This window comes from Phyllobates terribilis, unplaced genomic scaffold (genome assembly GCF_046119375.1).
Source record: "Phyllobates terribilis strain yellow unplaced genomic scaffold, ASM4611937v1 Scaffold_4__5_contigs__length_816908805, whole genome shotgun sequence".
Lineage (NCBI taxonomy): Eukaryota > Metazoa > Chordata > Amphibia > Anura > Dendrobatidae > Phyllobates > Phyllobates terribilis.
Genome location: NW_027362764.1, coordinates 662852186 through 662866843, shown reverse-complemented (window position 1 = coordinate 662866843; position 14658 = coordinate 662852186). Strand labels below are relative to the sequence as shown.

General features: G+C 46.2%; 1 protein-coding gene across 4 annotated transcripts in view; it reads right to left on the bottom strand.

Moving 5' to 3' along the window:
- PKIA (cAMP-dependent protein kinase inhibitor alpha) overlaps positions 1-14452 on the bottom strand; it is a 68509-nt gene extending 54057 nt beyond the window's left edge. The window contains exon 1 of one of the 4 annotated variants that reach the window (XM_073676756.1): positions 14315-14452. In XM_073676756.1, coding sequence (XP_073532857.1) covers positions 14315-14332 — 18 coding nt within the window. In that variant the 5' untranslated portion in view covers positions 14333-14452. The other 3 variants (XM_073676755.1, XM_073676759.1, XM_073676757.1) reach the window with 3 other exon arrangements.
- Positions 14453-14658: the final 206 nt, after the last annotated feature.

Genomic DNA, 14658 nt, shown 5'->3' with positions numbered 1-14658 from the left:
ATTCTGTAATGACTACAGGAAGCTCAACGAAGTCTCGAAGTTTGACTCCTACCCAATGCCCTGGGTAGATGAACTGATTGAAAGGCAAGGGCCGGCCAGGTACATTACCACCTTTGACCTCACGAAATGGTATTGGCAAATTCTCATGTCCCAAGATGCCAAGGAGAGACGGCCTTCTCAACGCCATACGGATGTTTCCAGTACACAAGGATGCCATTTAGGTTGCAAGGAGCTACGGCTACCTTCCAGAGATCCATGGACTGGATCCTGGCTCCACACAAGAAGTACACAGCAGCCTACCTGGATGGAACCTAAATACTTGGGCTATGTCATAGGCAGGGGCAAAATAAAGCCCCAAATAAATAAAGATGACGCGATCCAGAGTTGGCCACAACCTCTCTCAAAGAAGCAGGTCAGGGCGTTCCTGGGTATTGTGGGCTACTACCACCGGTTTATCCCTAACTTTCCCATGATAGCGATAGCTGACTTTGTCCCTTTAAGGAGGCCCATTAGAGAGGCAGCTAAGTAGTCTACAGAAGGTGAGACAGCCTTCCAGGAACTGAAGCTAGCCCTGTGTAAACAGCCAGTCCTGGTGGCACGGGATTTCTCTAAGGAGTTTGTGGTCCAGACGGATGAGTCAGATGTCGGGCTGGGCATTGTCTTAGAAGTGAATGGGAAAGAGCACCCCATAATGTATCTAAGTTGGAAGCTGACATCCTGCGAGAATAATTACTCTATAGTGGAGAGGGAATGTTTGGCCATCAAGTGGGTGTTGGACACTAAGATACTACCTCTTACGCAGGAAATTCAGGCTTGTGTCAGACCATGCCCCGCTGAGGTGGATTAGGGAGAAGGGGAACAATGCCTGAGTGGTGGTTCCTAGCACTTCAGTATTTTAGCTTGCTGTTGAGGGTTCACTGTCTGATGGCGGAAGGTGCCAAGCCCCTCGGCCTTGGGGGGGGGGTTATGTAAGGTGGCAGCTGGACACGTAGTGGACAGGAGGTGCCAAGCCTTGGTGATGTAGGACCCAGAGAAGCAGGCTCCAGCACACATAGTGCTGAAAGGTGTTTAATGGACCCGGATTATGGGTCCGGGCTTTAGGAGCATCTGAAAGAGCTGGGAGGGATCGGCTACTCATTTACCTACAGTCCAGGTCTTGGAATGTCTGATTTAAGGCAGCTGGTGCTGTCTCACTGGGTCTGTGTATTTGCAAGGTGAGAAGGCCTTGCATGTGCTGCTCGGACCCTGCTGCTCAGACCCTGCTGGAGTCTGAGAGAAAAGGACTGACATTTAAATGGCCTAGCCTGTGCATTATATGGACTGGTTATTTTACATTTTTTGTTGTTATACCTTGTGTACCTGGAAGAGGCTGTTTTACTTCGGTTAACCCTGACTTTTTATGAACTTTTAATAAACCTCTTGTTTCTTTTGAATCAACAATGTGTGAACCAGCGTCTACCGCAGAGCCGATCCCTCACTATATATATTTATTTATATTTATAACATACAGTGGGGGAAATAAGTATTTGATCCTTTGCTGTTTTTGTAAGTTTGCCCACTGACAAAGACATGAACAGTCTATAATTTTAAGAGTAGGTTAATTTTAACATTGAGAGATAGAATATCCCCAAAAAAATCAAGAAAATCACATTGTATAAATTAGATACATTTATTTGCATTTTGCAGTGAGAAAAAAGTATTTTATCCCCTACAAACCATTATGAGTTCTGGCTCCTACAGACCAATTAGACGCTCCTAATCAACTCATTACCTGCATTAAAGACAGCTGTTTTACATAGTCACCTGTATAAAAGACTAAAAGACTTCTGTCCACAGACTCAATTAATCAGTCAGACTCTAACCTCTACAACATGGGCAAGACCAAAGAGCTTTCTAAGGATGTCAGGGACAAAATCATAGACCTGCACAAAGCTGGAATGGGCTACAAAACCATAAGTAAGACGCTGGGTAAGAAGGAGACTACTCTTGGTGCAATAGTAAGAAAATGGAAGAAATACAAAATGACTGTTAATCGACATCAATCTGGGGCACCATGCAAAATCTCACCTCGTGGGGTATCCTTGATCATGAGGAAGGTGAGAGATCGACCTAAAACTACACGGGGGGAACTTGTTAATGATCTCAAGGCAGCTGGGACCACAGTCACCAAGAAAACAAAAATTAAGCTCTTTAGCATTAGCTCAACTCACCGTGTTTGTTGGAAGAAGAAGGATGAGTACAACCCTAAGAACATCGTCCCAACCGTGAAGCATGATGGGGGAAACATTATACTTTTGGGGTGCTTTTCTGTAAAGGGGACATGACTGCACCGTACAGAAGGGAAGATGGATGGGGTCATGTATCGCAAGATTTTGGCAAACAACCTCCTTCCCTCAGTAAGAGCATTGAAGATGGGTCGTGGCTAGGTCTTCCAGCAAGACAATGACTCAAAACATACAGCCAAGGCAACAAAGGAGTGGCTCAAAAAAAAGCACAGTAAGGTCATGGAGTGGCCTAGCCAGTTTCCAGACCTTAATCCCACAGAAAACTTATGGAGGGAGTTGAATCTCCGAGTTGCCAAGCAACAGCCTCAAAATCTTCATAATTTAGAGATGATCTGCAAAGAGGAGTGGACCAAAATTCCTCCTGACATGTGCGCAAACCTCATCATCAACTAGGTAATGCACTTGGGCAGATGAAATAAAATGTATAATTATATGCTTAATTGTAATACACTGGGCAAAACTGTCACTGAAAAAGACCTGGGTGTATTGCTGGACGACAAGCTCACGTTTGGTGGCCAGTGTCAGGCAGCTGCTGCAAAGGAAAATAAAATAATGGGATGCATTAAAAGAGGCATAGATGCTCATGAGTAGAACATAATTTTACCTCTATACAAGTCACTAGTGCGACCACACTTAGAATACTGTGTACAGTTCTGGTCTCCGGTGTATAAGAAAGACATAGATGAACTGGAGCGGGTGCAGAGAAGAGCGACCAATGTTATTAGAGGACTGGGGGGGTCTGCAATACCAAGACAGGTTATTACACTTGGGGTTAATTATTTTGGAAAAACGAAGGCTTAGGGGTGATCTTATTACTATGTACAAGTATATGAGGGGACAGTACAAAGACCTTTCTACTGATCTTTTTACTCTGAGGCCTGAGACGAGGACAAGGGGGCATCTTCTACGTCTGGAGGAAAGAAGGTTTAATCATAATCACAGATGCGGATTCTTTACTGTAAGAGCAGTGAGACTATGGAACTCTTTGCCGCATGATGTTGTAATGAGTGATTCACTACTAAAATTTAAGAAGGGCCTGGGTGCCTTTCTTGAAAAGTATAATATTACAGGTTATATATACTAGATTCCTTGATAGGGCGTTGATCCAGGGAGCTAGTCTTATTGTCGTATGTGGAGTCAGGAGGGAATTTTTTTCCCCAATGTGGAGCTTAGTGTTTGCCACATGGTTTTTTTTTGCCTTCCTCTGGATCAGCATGTTAGTCTATGGGTTGAACTAGATGGACTTAGTCTTCCTTCTACCTTAAAAACTGTGTTAACTACAAAAAACGTCTGACTGCTGTGCTTGCCAACAAGGGTTTTGCCACCAAGTATTAAGTGTTGTTTGCAAGAGCGATCAAATATTTATTTCTCACTGCAAAATGAAATAAATTTATCTAATTTATACAATGTGATTATCTTGATTTTTTATCTTGATTTCTCAATGTTAGGTTAATTTCATCTTTAAAATTATAGACTGTTCCTGTCTTTGTCAGTGGGAAAACTTACAAAAACAGCAAGGGATCAAATACTGTATTAATTTTAGGTCCTGTCTGGAATCAGTTCTAATTTGGGGGTCTGCAGGGTTGGCTGCTGGTTTTTGTGGGCCCTGGGCGAAACAGTCTCACTGGGCCCCTTTAACACATACCATGATTCATGATGCATGGATATAGCAGAGAAATATAGGTTTAATACAATGCCAAAGATTTCACTTAGTTCTTACATGAGTGATATCTATTGTAAATTCTACAATACCATACATATAGTACAATTCACAGCCCATAGTTCTCCATATAGTATAATGCACTGCCTATAGTTCTCCATATATAATACACAGCCCATTGTCCTTCATATAATATAATGCGTACCACATAGTCCTCCATATTCCTCCATACATGAGGGCAGCACAGTGGCTCAGTAGTTAGCACTGCAGCCCTTCAGCACTGGGGTCCTGGGTTCAAATCCCAGCAAGGACAACATCTATGAGGAGTTTGTATGTTCTCCCCGTGTTTATGTGGGCTTCCCCCAGGTTCTCCGATTTTCTCACACACTCCAAATACATACTGATAGGGAATGTAGATTGTGAGCCCCAATGGGCACAGTGCCAATAATGTCTGTAAATTGCCTGAATTGTAAAGCGCTGCAGAAAATGTTGGCGCTATTTACATATAAAGATTTTTTATTATTATTAGTCTGTATTTTCTAAAAGTTAAAAATTAGCTTGCCTCTGCTTTCATCTGTATATATATGTTCGTGTGCAATATTAGTTTGGTGACTATAGTAATTTAGGTACAGTATTTTAGGTACAGTAATGGGGCAAAAGCAGGCACAGTAGTGATACCAGTAGGCTTGATGACAGTTTTAAAATGGACAACAATGTAACAGTACTTGTGATTATGGTCTGTATAAGCAATGAGCCAAAGTTAGAGATGTAACCTTAGGCCATGTTCACATTGTCAGTATTTTACCTCAGTATTTGTAAGCAAAAACCAGGAGTGGGTGATAAATACAGAAGTGGTGACGTGTTTCTTTTATACTTTTCCTCTGATTGTTCCGCTCCTGATTTTGGCTTACAAATACTGATGTAAAATACTGAACAAATACTCAACATGTAAACTTGGCCTGAATTTCATGGTCCCCATAGCAAAAATCAGTAACAGGGCACCCACTTACCATGTATAATTTATAGACTTTCTGTGTTCTTATGCGTCCAGGTTTTAAGGGCCAGATGTAAAATGCATTCATTAGTACAATTGTAATGTACACGGCTAAGGAAACACAGAGCAGAACTGGCCGGATGTCTACATTCCTGGTGGTGCAGTGAAGTTGACTCCACTGTCATGATGGTTATTATGGCCAGTACCTAGTGAAGCTGTTGTGTTCTTGGTCCCATAACAGTACTTCACTTTACTTCAATTGTATATTGCAGGGCTACAACTGAGCAAGAATGGAAAAAGCAGGGACACTTAAGAAATAAAGTTTAATCTAAACAGCTCAGCGCTATAATCAAACCCAATCTCAAGATCTATAATCTGTCTCTAATCACAACGAACAAGATCTCTCAAACAAGAGAGATTAAGAGCATCATGTAAGGATCCAGTGATGTGTACTGAGTTCAGAGCTGTGTCAACCTCTCCGAATTTCCTAGAAATGCCCCCCCCCCACTCAAAATGTTGTCTACTGCACATAGGGACATAGGTTCTAACTTCTCCCATGAATGATGCCCCATCAGCATCCATTGACCTTGGCTACTCACCTACAGAATCTATACATTGTATCATAACATTAGCTATATAAGTTTAATGTTCCATATTAATTAAGCACATATACATATTCCGTTGTATACTTCCTAAACTATTAGAAATGACTGTATAGGTGACATAGCTGTAGCACCCTGAGGATTCGGCTGCTACAGGGGTATTACGCCTCAAGCCAGAGGTGTGGTATTCCACTCCCGGGTAAGGATGGAGTGTGGGACTGAGCTCAGTAGGCTGCATGCACTACATACATCCCATTTCCGGGGGACAGAACTACGGTACTCCCACCAAGTATATGTGCAGGTACGACAGCGTCTGTCCCTGGCTGGAGTGGGAGGGGGGTGGAACATCCCAGTAGTGTAGGGGCAGATAGGGGGAGTAGTCTGGGTAAAGCTAGGAGCTCATTGGGTGCTAGTCACCTGGGCTCACACATAGAGGGAGTATATATGGTGGGCACCATCTTAGGACAGGGTCTTTTTAGCCTGAGAAGCAGAGCAGAGGAGTTCAGCCAGGAGGGCTGACAGGGAGCTGTGGCTCCGGCTGGGCCCAGCTCCAGAGCCAAGCCTGCAGAGGAGAGAGGAGAAAGAAGGACCCAGAGAGAAAGACAGAGGGAACCCCAAGAATCCAGAAACAGACCAGAAAGGGTGAAGGGTTGGCGGAACCCGAACTGGTGGAGGCCACTTATCCTCAGCCAGGAACCGGAGGTCGTGGTCAAGATTTGCCACGACCCTCACCAAATCCACCAGAAAGGCACACCAAGTATAGGGTCAGGGAGCCCAGAGGAGGTTTGACCACTAAGAGACCCGAGGGAGCCGGCCAAAGGTGGATCCCTGGTGGGAACGGCCAGAGACAGAGAGAGAGAAGGGAGCTCAGGACCACGCTCCAGAACTGCCTGGGGGTTAGCCGAGTCCAGGACCTGGTGGACGCAGCACGGCTCGGGTGGTCACTCAAGGCCAGAGTGACTGAGAGAACACTTGTGAGTAAAACCCCTGAAACTGCATCTCCTGACTCTGACTCTTCTTACTGACCGTCACAACCCCCATCATCTTCACCTGCTGCCCTGAGGCCATACCCCTCCCGTTGGGGGTTATACCATCATCGCTGCACCCATACCACCGGCCTCAGCGGACTGTTCTGCAGCGGCGGCTGCAAAGCCGCACTCAATGGGTGGCGTAGTCGACACATCAAGTTAACATCTACTGCCATAGACTGCCACTTAGTTTGACACCCTGGGCACGGACCGGGTCACCGCCACAAGGACTACTACCCCTATCCAGATCCGGCTCCGGGTATCCCCTGAACATGGCCCAGGGGGTGCGTCAACTTTGGCGTAGTCGGCAGGATAACGTGCCCGCAACCACCGGGTACTGCGTGCCTGAAGAAAAGTTCACATTCACCTCAAAAAGAAGTCTCCCGCCAATTCCGGAGAGTCCCCGCCATCGGACGCCATCTCGGATCGGTTCCCGCCATTTGCCCGTCATCTGCAGTCTTTTCCCGCCATCTGCAATGTTTCCCGCCACTGGGAAGCGATTCCCGCCATCTGAGAAGATTTCCCGCCCTGGCAGAGCGGACGCCATTATGGGCGTGCCAGAGGGTGGCAAGAGGCCACCTCCCATCGTGGGCCAGGACCAAGAATGGCGCCAAAAATGAAGACCGCCCCCACCAGCGGAGACTGCAATGATTGAGATGTCCATCAGCGTGGGGGGTCTGCCCCTGGAACTGACAATCACCAAGTTGCCCCAGGACCGCCCTCAAAGTAGGCGGAGACAGAACAAAAGAGAGAAGATGGGAGCAGCTTGGAGAAGTCTGGAGGAGCCGTACCCGGAGATGGAGGGAGAGGCAGGCAGCACCGACCCTGTGGTCAGGAGCCTGATGCAAGCCACCACCCCACAAGACCTGGTGGAGATCCTGGCACAGCTCCCCCGAGACCGGGAGCGTGCACAGACCGCGCTGGAGGGCCTCGCACGCAGGATGGCCCAGGTGCAGCGAGAAACGCTGATGGAGTGGAGCAGGGAGATGGCCCAGCAGGCTGGAACCCGCCAGCGGAGCACACCACCCGCAACGAGGAGCACGCCTGCCCCTGAAGAGGATGCAGAAGGGACGGAGGCCGGAGACGACGCCGCAGAGGGAGCTGAAGAGACGGAGGCAAGTAAAGGGGACGTCACTACCTTAAGCCCAGCCACCGTAAGCCTACCCCCGCTCCCCGTCGCAGAGCCCGAAGACCCACAAATCGTGCCCGTTGCCGCACCGCTACCGCTCCAGACTAGGCCCCAAGCAGGAGCCGCGACCACGCCCCCTGTGACGTCACGCGCCTCAACCCCGAGCGCGGCCAAGCAGGAGACGCCACCGGCCTGGTCGCAAGGTCGAGTACCCCCGGGCGCCGCAGTACCAACAGCGCCCTCTACCGAGCCACCGGCCTGGTCGCAAAGTCAAGTACACCCGGGCGCCGCCATCTTCACGGTGCCCTTCACCTTCAGGGTGCCCCAGGCCTGGTCGCAAGGCCTGGTGAACCCGGGCGCCGCTACCACCACCGCGCCCTCAACCTCCACAGTGCCGCACCTGGGTGATGAGGTCACCTTCACCCGGCACCAATGTGCCAAAGGACCCTATGCCCTTCATGTGCACCGACTGACAGAGAAAGAGCTGAGGTGTCAGGAGGAGCAAGAGGACCCGGACGGGTCTGAAGGGTACACGGAGGAAGGAGCTGGAGGACATCGCCACTGATGTACAGTAGGAGCACTGTATATAGTTACCCGTCGGGGTATGAGAACTGTTATAAGTACTGCTGCTAGTTAAAATATAGTCCCCGTTGGGACCAGTGAACTGTTCCAGTGTGTCCCATCTCCCCACAGGCTGAGGACTGTGAGCAGCCATCCCTTTTTCCCCACTGGCCGAGGACTGAGAGCGGCCATATCCCCTTGTATATAGTTGCGCTTCCTAAAGTGCCCCCTACCGGTTTTATTGGAAACTGTTTTTTCTACCAGAGACTGTGGCACTTACCTGGTCACAATTTGCACAAGTGGCCAGAGGTCAAAAATGTTGTATATGAAAAGTTTTATTATGATGAAAGAGTTAATATTATTTTATGATGTGTCCGTAACATTTTAAAAGAGAAGTACCTCCCATAAAGGGATGATTGAAGGTTACTGTTTATATATTTTATATGTAGTGCACTTTAAAAAGCTTGTATGTTTTATGTTTTTGCTCTTTTACAGCCCGAGGACGTGCTGTGATTTACCAGGGGGGAATGTAGCACCCTGAGGATTCGGCTGCTACAGGGGTATTACGCCTCAAGCCAGAGGTGTGGTATTCCACTCCCGGGTAAGGATGGAGTGTGGGACTGAGCTCAGTAGGCTGCATGCACTACATACATCCCATTTCCGGGGGACAGAACTACGGTACTCCCACCAAGTATATGTGCAGGTACGACAGCGTCTGTCCCTGGCTGGAGTGGGAGGGGGGTGGAACATCCCAGTAGTGTAGGGGCAGATAGGGGGAGTAGTCTGGGTAAAGCTAGGAGCTCATTGGGTGCTAGTCACCTGGGCTCACACATAGAGGGAGTATATATGGTGGGCACCATCTTAGGACAGGGTCTTTTTAGCCTGAGAAGCAGAGCAGAGGAGTTCAGCCAGGAGGGCTGACAGGGAGCTGTGGCTCCGGCTGGGCCCAGCTCCAGAGCCAAGCCTGCAGAGGAGAGAGGAGAAAGAAGGACCCAGAGAGAAAGACAGAGGGAACCCCAAGAACCCAGAAACAGACCAGAAAGGGTGAAGGGTTGGCGGACACGGGTACCGGAACCCGAACTGGTGGAGGCCACTTATCCTCAGCCAGGAACCGGAGGTCGTGGTCAAGATTTGCCACGACCCTCACCAAATCCACCAGAAAGGCACACCAAGTATAGGGTCAGGGAGCCCAGAGGAGGTTTGACCACTAAGAGACCCGAGGGAGCCGGCCAAAGGTGGATCCCTGGTGGGAACGGCCAGAGACAGAGAGAGAGAAGGGAGCTCAGGACCACGCTCCAGAACTGCCTGGGGGTTAGCCGAGTCCAGGACCTGGTGGACGCAGCACGGCTCGGTTGGTCACTCAAGGCCAGAGTGTCTGAGAGAACACTTGTGAGTAAAACCCCTGAAACTGCATCTCCTGACTCTGACTCTTCTTACTGACCGTCACAACCCCCATCATCTTCACCTGCTGCCCTGAGGCCATACCCCTCCCGTTGGGGGTTATACCATCATCGCTGCACCCATACCACCGGCCTCAGCGGACTGTTCTGCAGCGGCGGCTGCAAAGCCGCACTCAACGGGTGGCGTAGTCGACACATCAAGTTAACATCTACTGCCATAGACTGCCACTTAGTTTGACACCCTGGGCACGGACCGGGTCACCGCCACAAGGACTACTACCCCTATCCAGATCCGGCTCCGGGTATCCCCTGAACATGGCCCAGGGGGTGCGTCATAGCCCATGACCATGAAATGTACCCCCAAATATAGAGATAAATACCATGTAATGGATATTACAGTTTTTGTAAAGAAAGTATTTTCTTTGTAAAATAAAAAGTTATACAATTTTCCGATTTGCTTTCTGTATCAATTCCTTTGGTATCTTCAATGGAATGTATCACTAGAAAATGACTTATTGTTTAAAGGGAACCTGTCACTATGAAAATGCCATCCAATCTGCAGGCATCATGTTATAGAGCAGGAGAAGCAGAGCAGATTAATATATAGTTTTGTGAAAAAACATGTAGTATAACATGTGTTTTAATCATTAAAACCTCTGCTCTTTTGGGGATTGTGGGTCCAGTGGGCGGCCCTATAAGTGACTGACAGATATCTCTGTGTGCATATTTGATGCTGCTGGTGCCTCTAGAGTCCCTCAAACTGCAAGGTAAAGGATTCTCCAAAGGCTTGCAATGGTGCATAAACCTACAATTCAGCCACCCCTAAACAGTGTCACAAGCAGAAACGGATGCTGTGGACCCAGACATACATGAAGACTTATTTTAAAACAGTCTTGTTTACTGATCAGTGCCGTGCAACCCTGGATAGTCCAGATGAATGGAGTAGTGTATGGTTGATGACTGGTCACCATGTCCCAACAAGGCTGCGATGTCAGCAGGGAGGTAGCGCAGTCATGTTTTGGGCTGGGATCATGAGTAGAGAGCTGGTAGGCCCCTTTAGGGTCCCTGAGGGTGTGAAAATGACCTCGGCAATGTATATATCGAGTTTCTGACTGACCACTTTCTTCCATGGTACAAAAAGAACTGTGCCATCAGTAGCAAAATCATCTTCATGCATGACAATGGACCATCTCATACTGCAAAGAATACCTCTGAGTCATTGGCTGCTATGGGCATAAATGGAGAGAAACTCATGGTGTGGCCACCATCCTCCCCTGACCTCAACCCGAGAACCTTTGGAGTATCCTCAAGCATAAGATCTATGAGGGTGGGAGGCAATTCACACCAAAACAGCAGCTCTGCAGACTATTCTGACATTTGCAAACAAATTCAAGCAGAATCTATCCAAAAAGTCACAAGTTCAATGGATGCAAGAATTGTGAAGGTGATATCAAAGAAGTGGTCCTATGTTACATATAAATTGTCCTGTTAAGATGTTTTTCTTTGAAAAATCTTTTGATTTCAGTCAATGTGACTTCTTAATGCTGCAAATTCAGCAAATGACCATTTTCAGTTCTTTACAACCTATAAAATGTTTGGAAACTGTGTTATCATTGGGAAGTTTGTCCAATAAAATTTGATTTGTATTCTAATGATTGATGATTTGAACATTAATTTACATCGACCATTTAGGAAAATTAAAAAAAAAGCATTTGCACAATAATTTGATGTAGTTACTAGAATTATAGAATATTTTAGATTGCTTCTGGCTTCACAGGGCAGCACGGTGGCTCAGTGGTTAGCACTGTACGGTGGCTCAGTGGTTAGCACTGTATGGTGGCTCAGTGGTTAGCACTGTACGATGACTCAGGGGTTAGTTTTGCAGTGCTGGGGTCCTGTGTTCAAATCCCACCAAGGACAACAACTGCAAGGAGTTTGTATGTTCTCCTTGGGTTTCCCTCGGGTTCTCCGGTTCCTCCCACATCCCAAAGACATACTGATAGGGAATACAGATTGTGAGCCCCAACGGGGACAGTGATGATGATGTAGTTAAAGCGCCGTGGAGTTAATGGTGCTATATGAGTAAAATAAATAAATAATATCTTGTATGGGTATTGCAGTGCTTTCCGTCTCTCTAGCTGTCCCTGCCATTTCTATAATCTGACAAAACATATGCTCTCAGGCTGCTGAATACATTTCCCGGCATCTGTGATTGGAGTGAGAAGATTAGGCAGTATGATTTTGCATCAAGCCTTTAAATCAGTAATATTATCAAAGGAGCAATTTTTAAAGAACATCTTTTTTTTTTTTTTCTTCCTTCCTAAAGACACCCTTTAATTTATTGGTATTTCTTGCTGCCTGTTCATTTTGCAGGCATCGGTAATTTAAGAGCAGGCAGATGCTGTTGCTTGGCAACATTACATGGCCTACTTGGTACCCATCCTATAAACCAATGCCTAGCGGGATTTTTTTTTCTTTCCTCCAGTTCACATGCTACAAAAGGAGGCCATTGTATGATTTCAATAATTAATGACCTACCAGGAGGTTTTTACAATTTCTAAGGACGCTAAAGCAGAGGACCCCTTACTGTTTGCAGCAATTAATCATTGGCAAGTAAGCGGCGGAGCGGAGGCTTGTAAGACATGCGACCCTGGCTGTCATCTAGCAGATATAGCGTGTGCCCCATAGAGACATGTAGGGCGAGACGGGATTGTTATACCATTCCTATAAGGTAGAGGACGGGCAGTGATTGCATAAGATATTAAATAATTGACGGACTGCTTTGTGCAGAAGACAAGTATCTCAATTGCAAAATTCTCCTTCAGCACATTCATTCATAAGTCTTTGTGCACTGCTGATCCTATAAGAGACCCCCAGCCAGAACTAGAGGGGGATGCAAGTGCAAATCTGAGCAGCCCCCGTCATCACAGCTTACCTTTGCGTGTCTTCTAATGAAGGAATCGTGAGCCTGATGGTGCCGCTGACTCCAGCAGCGAGGAGGTTATTAGGCTTCCAGGACTGGTTGATTATGTGATGATGTTAGCAGGCAGACAGTGTCCGTGTGTTTCCCATACAGACAACAGCTGCTGGATTCTCTTTTTTTTTTTTTGGACGCTTTTGTCACGCCTGTCTACTGATCTTTTTTTTTTTTCCTCCCTTTTTTCAATTAACTTTATTGGTAGTATTTAAAAAAAAAATTGCAATCTTTCTTGGAGAGCATGTAAATTGGATATTAAAGTAAAAATAAAAAGGAGTGTTAGATACATTGTGAATAAAATGCATAAATAGAAGTCAGCAGAAACAAATAAATGCTGCCTTCAATCATTAAATAAAAATGGTCCCAAAAAGCGGACAACGCCTTTATTTATTTTTTTACCTTAATGCATGTATTATGGTTTAAAAATAATTGTTGCGTTTGGGTTTCATGAAAAATTTGGATCTGTTTGGCTTTAAAGACTCATTGTTTCCCCGCACATTGAATTTTGTGGTCATTCATTATGTGGTCTGTGGTCATAAATTAACTGAGAAGAGCACAGAAAAAGACAGATACAAACTCGCCCCTCAGACCAAACTCACTGACAGATTCTCAGTTAACTCATTCTACATTGAGCAATAGAAAGTAAAACAAAAAGGCTGTAGAAGTAGAAGGCAAACAGTGCAATATAAGTAACAAAAACTAATTGCAAAAATATTTTTTAGCAACAGATGCATGCATTCTCAAAGGTCTGCAACCACTTTAAAATAAGAATAATAGAGGGTAGTAAGAAGAATTTTTGCAAAAAAAAAAATTACAAAAACTTTTTTTTAGGGACCACATCACATTTAAAGTGACTTTAAGGGACAGAAAATACCCCAAAGTGACACCATTCTAAAAACTACACCCCTCAAGGTGCTCAAAACCACATTCAAGAAGTTTATTAACCCTTCAGGTGCCTCACAGGAACTGAAGCAATGTGTAAGGAAAAAAATAACATTTCATTTTTTTATAGCTAAAAAACAACTGCGCTAGCTAGTGTGTCATAACCCAAAAAAGCATCAAAGCAGCAAATGGTGACAACACCCCTGGTATGGTGAAATAAGGACCAGATATAAGCATACATAAATATACCACTGCGCTATGATACTATGGTAATATATACCTATAGGGCTTAGCCCACGGGGTCAAATAGACAAAAAATTTATTGAAAAGTGAAACAAAAAATCTATTGCGGTGATCCCTTTAGGGCTTGTCCCAATCACTCTTAACAGACCCTATGTATAAACAAACTAAAAGCTGAAACAGCTTTACACATATATGCCATAGGCTTAGTACACAGAGCCTATAAAGGTCTATTACCAGACTGGTTGTGCTACTATCAATAAATTAGTGCATATAGTATATATAGCGGAAAAACTTGTACAACTAACCAACCAGTATGGTGTACATGAGGCACTAATAATTTGAAGACAGAACATATACAACGATGATGACCGCTACACCATAGTACAAATACATACAGTATACTAGCTGTTCAGTCCAAGAATTCTCCTATTCAGAGTCACCATAAAACAGCATTAGTAGTGACCTTCCCCTTTCACAGGGGTCGATCCCGTCTTCTGCACCGTCCAGGGTGGGACGGTGCGGGATGGACTTCTCTCAGCAAACCCCCCTCTACCTCTGCTACTGATGCCATCCCAAGATGAGGAGATGAGGTTCAGACACAGCGCAGATAACAGCATCTACAGCATCAGGGGACACGGTGCTCCCCTTACATCATCATGCGGCCTATCACGGCACGCTCCGGTTTTCAGCATCACTCCGGCCCGCCCTCCGTGCTGCCCACTTCCATTCTGTGCCGGCAAGAGGGCGGTAGCCACACTCCCTTTTTTCAAGCACGGGCTTTATCCCACACGTGCGCCAGGTCAACAGTTATCCATAGGGGCGGTACCTTTTACAGGACCACCCCTCATTACTGCACTTTTTTTGCATGCGACCGCCCTCTGTCTTCTTCCTCCATCT